The 4,199-nt window shown below is 48.6% G+C and overlaps 1 protein-coding gene across 1 annotated transcript in view; it reads right to left on the reverse strand.

Moving 5' to 3' along the window:
• GRID1 (glutamate ionotropic receptor delta type subunit 1) overlaps positions 1 to 4,199 on the reverse strand; it is a 706,314-nt gene that overhangs the window by 551,526 nt on the left and 150,589 nt on the right. Inside the window, exon 3 of the mRNA XM_011355348.2 lies at positions 1,942 to 2,226. Within this exon, the coding sequence (XP_011353650.1) occupies positions 1,942 to 2,226 (285 nt within the window). The remainder of the gene's footprint in view (positions 1 to 1,941; positions 2,227 to 4,199) is intronic.

Consider the following 4,199-nt stretch of genomic DNA (forward strand, 5'->3'; position numbering starts at 1 on the left):
TATATAACCACGGAGCTAGTTCCATGGGAAAGGAAGGAGGCTCAGACAGGTGTGAATTAGGGCACCCTTCCTTGAAGACTTGATTCTTAAGCTGAATTGGGGTAAGGGATATAATAAGAGGAAAACTAAAGAGTTTGAGCAAGTGCCAGCAGGTGTCATTCAGTCTGCAAGAATTACAGGAGCCCAGATGGGGTGGGCAAGCTGGAGAGTTGATCCCTGCCTCCTGTGGCTGAATTTCCCACAGAAGCCACCTCAAAGTCTTAGGGAAAATCAAGACTTGAAGAGTTTCTATAGGTAAGAGCAGAGGAGAATAAAGGTACCAAGAGAAGTGAGATGGGAAGGGCCTGCAGACATTGGACCACAGCATCCTCCAGCCCTGGCCATGTCCACACCAACCTACAGATCAGCCTCAAAGCGGACCCAACACTGGGGTTGAGTCACCAACACAAAGGGTTCTCAGGAGAAGGCTGCACTCCTCAGGGCTGTGACATGATCTCCAACTCCTCCCCAGGGCCAGGGATTAAGATGGGTTGAGAAGGAGAAGCTAGGTCCTGAATAGAATCCAGTTCGAGTGTCCAGAGCCTCAGGCCATCCTGTCCCATCACCACCTCATTTTTATTTCAGCACAGTGACTGGTCTTTTAGTTCCTCCTAGAAGACTCCAAACAGCATATTTGCTTAAGAGCTGAGGACAACGTTCCAGTCTTAGAGCAGCAGAGTATTTAGGCGAATGCAAACACATGCTGATTACTCTTCTTAGTTACATTCTTGGCAAAAGGAATTATTTCACCAAGAGACACAGCACGACGTTCAAGGGTCTACTCATTCTATCCTGGCCCCCGGTGTGGGACTGCCAACCCTCACCAGTCTCTCAGACCCTTTAAAGACATGCAGTGTGGGTAATCATGGCCATAAAAGAGTAGCATGGGGGGGTCCTTGTGAGGAAACTGCTATGAATCCCGGCTGTGGGGGTCACATGAGTCTTCACATGATAAAATTGCACAGAAGTAAATACACACACCAAGTGCATGAAAACTAGAGAATATGAGCAAGATCTATGAATAGCATCAATGTCAAACCCTGCTTCTGATATTGTAAGACTGTTACACACCACACTGCCATTGGAGAACCTGAGTGAAGGCCACACTGGATCTCTCTGTATTATTTCTCATAATTGTATATGAATCTCAATTATCTCAAAATGAAAAGCTTAAAAAAGAAAACCATATAGTGAGAAAACCATCTTATCTTAGAACTAGGACTAGTCTGTTTACAGAGCAGCCATAAAAAAACCTGAGGCTATTTCTCCAAAGCCCACTTTTCTGGTTTCTTAACAAAAAAATAATGATTTTTTTTCTTTTTTTTCATATGGGATGTTTTCAAAGAAGCCATGTCCAGCAATGATTAGTGTCCCCAGACCCACACTACCCCAGCCTGGCCCCAAGACACTCAGGGTGTCCCTCTCCCTGACCTTTGCCTGAGACCATGAAACCAAGGGCAGTTCAGGACAGAGAGAGGCAAAGAGCTGGAAAGGCTGGGCGACCATGCAGCATGAGGGGTAATCTCTGGAGAGGAGGCTCGGGGAGGACCCATGCTAGCCAGAGTCCACCACCGCCTATGTGCAGCCCTTCAGATCCACACCAGCAGTTTATTAATATTTTATTGAAAACCCTAAGATGATTCAAACTTCAGCTGTCATGATAAGGTGGCGTTGCTAGGCAACTTTAAAGTCTGTCTGTGGATCTGTTTTCTCAGCTTTTCCCCCACTCACAAAGCTCAAGGTTGGGCCCTACTATCCGAGATCCACTCAGCTCAGACCATGTACACAGGCCTGCCCTGAAGCACTCAGCCGCCATGCGTGATGGCCCAGCTCGCAGGTCTCCCAACACCTGGCTCTGCCTCCACCAGAGCCCCAGAGCAGCCCCTGCTCCCCTCAACTCACCATACTCACTGTCGTAGAACATGACGAACTTCTGCCAGCGCAGCTCTGTCACCAGCCTGAGCATGACGTCATTGAGGCGCACGGGTGGTCTCGAGGCCAGCGTGTAGGCCTCACCATCGGGACTGGGGTTCAAGTGGCAGGCAGTGCGTGGTGACCCCCCTGGGTTGCGCTGGACAAAGAGGTGTGGGATGTGCATCGCGTCTGTGAGGGACTGCAGAGCGTTGGCAGACGCACAGCCAGTGGATGTGACCAAAGCCAAAATCCCCTGGGTCATGAGGTCACAGGCTAAAAGAGAGGCGAGAGAAAGGAAGGGGTCAGTGAGGGGGTGATGCTGCACTGGCTTTGATCCACATGGCCCACACCCAGCAACTCATGCCTGGGGACCCAAGAGACCAAAAACCCACCCCAGGCCAGGCCAGCGGCTCTCGCATGCAGAATCTCACTGATGCTCTCAGTGATCCTGCCAGTTGGATGTTCTTGTGCCCATTGAACAGATGAGGAAACAAAGGTCAGGAGAGGCAAAATCGTTTGCTTTAGGCTACTCGGGAAGGGATGGCAGGACAGGAATCCAGTCCATATCCGCTTGAGACACCCATCAGTGCTGCTAAATTAGCCATCCTGTTTCACACCTGGGCCGTGAGCCTCTTAAGAGCAGAGAACTCTTTTTATTGATCTGTGTCTCCCCAAGGCCAAGCCACTGGCCAAGAATATACAATGTGCTCTACAATTGTTGGCAGAACTGAACTGATTGGGACTGAAGAGAATGAATTACATGGGAAAGTCAGTGAGATACTTATCCCAGAGGATCCAGGTTGTTGGTAAAGAGAGAGAGAGAGACAAAACCCTAGGTCTTCTAGCCAAGTCCACTTAATTCATATCATAAAAATACTGGGTCAAACTCAGAATGAAGCAGTTGGTTCCAGAGCCCGGGATTATTCAAAAGCCACTTGACAATAACAAAGGAAAATGCTCACAGGGAGAGCGATTGCCGTGGGCGCAGAGAAGGAACAAGAGAGGTGCCAGCAGCCATTTCTAAGGTGGCTGCACTCGGGGCTTGCCTTTTGAAGTCAACCAGTAACCACCAGGGGCGCCCCTTACAGCCACATACCTACACCATTTTGGGGACATCGGATCAATTAATGGAAGGATAGATTTCACAATATTAGAACCCACAGCCCCAGTTTTGAAGCAAACATTTATTAATAATGCTGTATGTAATGGCAGGAATGTGGGAAAGCAGCTGCAGTTTCAAAACACAGCCTGTGAATGTCAGCAGGCCATCTGCTGCAGACAGCCGACTTTTGAACAAGTTTGACAATGCAGATCTTTCTGCTGGGTTTATGTGATGCCTCAGACAAGGCTGGGAGAAGGTGCCAAAGAGCAGGGGAAGCACCCTCAAAGAACAAAGCAGTAAGAGGCTGAGAAGTACAGAAAGAGGAAGACCCCTCCACACTTTCTAATAGATGTTCCACATTCGAGGATGCTCACCTTGCACACTCAGGACAATAACCCAAAGGCCCACAGTTCTCTCTGCTGCCCCCTGGGCCTCCAAACATGAGGCGGGGGCGAGGTGGTTACACAAGAGACTCTCTTAAGTTTCTCTTGGGAATCACACAGTCACCCGAATGCTCTGGCCCCTCCAATCCAGAGTTCACACCACGGAGTTCTCTTTAAAATGGAAATCCAATCAGCTCATTCTCCTGCTTAGGCCCTTTGGTGGCTCCCAAAAATCCTTTGGTATAGAGTTAAACTTTATAGAGAAGTCTTGCAGGTTCCTCAAAGCCTGTGGCATCATGCTCTTCACGTACCTCCTCCCACCATACCCAAACCAACGGCCCATCTTTCAACCTCTAGAACCCACCATGTTTTCTGTCACTTCTCGAACCTTCACACTCACTCTTGTTTCAAGACTCAGACTCTACATCCAAAGACTGGTTAAGGACCCTTCGTCACATGCTTCCCCTGTGCCCTACACTTCCTTACTCTGTCTCACCTACCTGACCCCAAGCTCCAGGGGGACAAGGGCCAAGCTCATTCTGTTCACCGTTCTTCCCCAGACACACACTACACCCAGCACACAGCAGTTAGTAAAGACTAGTACAAAATACCATAAGCCTTGATGGTCTCATGCCCTTTGGTCAATAATTCCACTTTGGACACCTATCCAAACTAAAGGAAATGGCTTTATATCCCCAAACTTTCATAGGACTCTTATTCATACTCTTGAAATATTGCTAACAATCCAAAAAATGCAAGTA

This window comes from Pteropus vampyrus, unplaced genomic scaffold, assembly GCF_000151845.1.
Source record: "Pteropus vampyrus isolate Shadow unplaced genomic scaffold, Pvam_2.0 Scaffold20, whole genome shotgun sequence".
In the NCBI taxonomy this organism is placed as follows: Eukaryota; Metazoa; Chordata; class Mammalia; order Chiroptera; family Pteropodidae; genus Pteropus; species Pteropus vampyrus.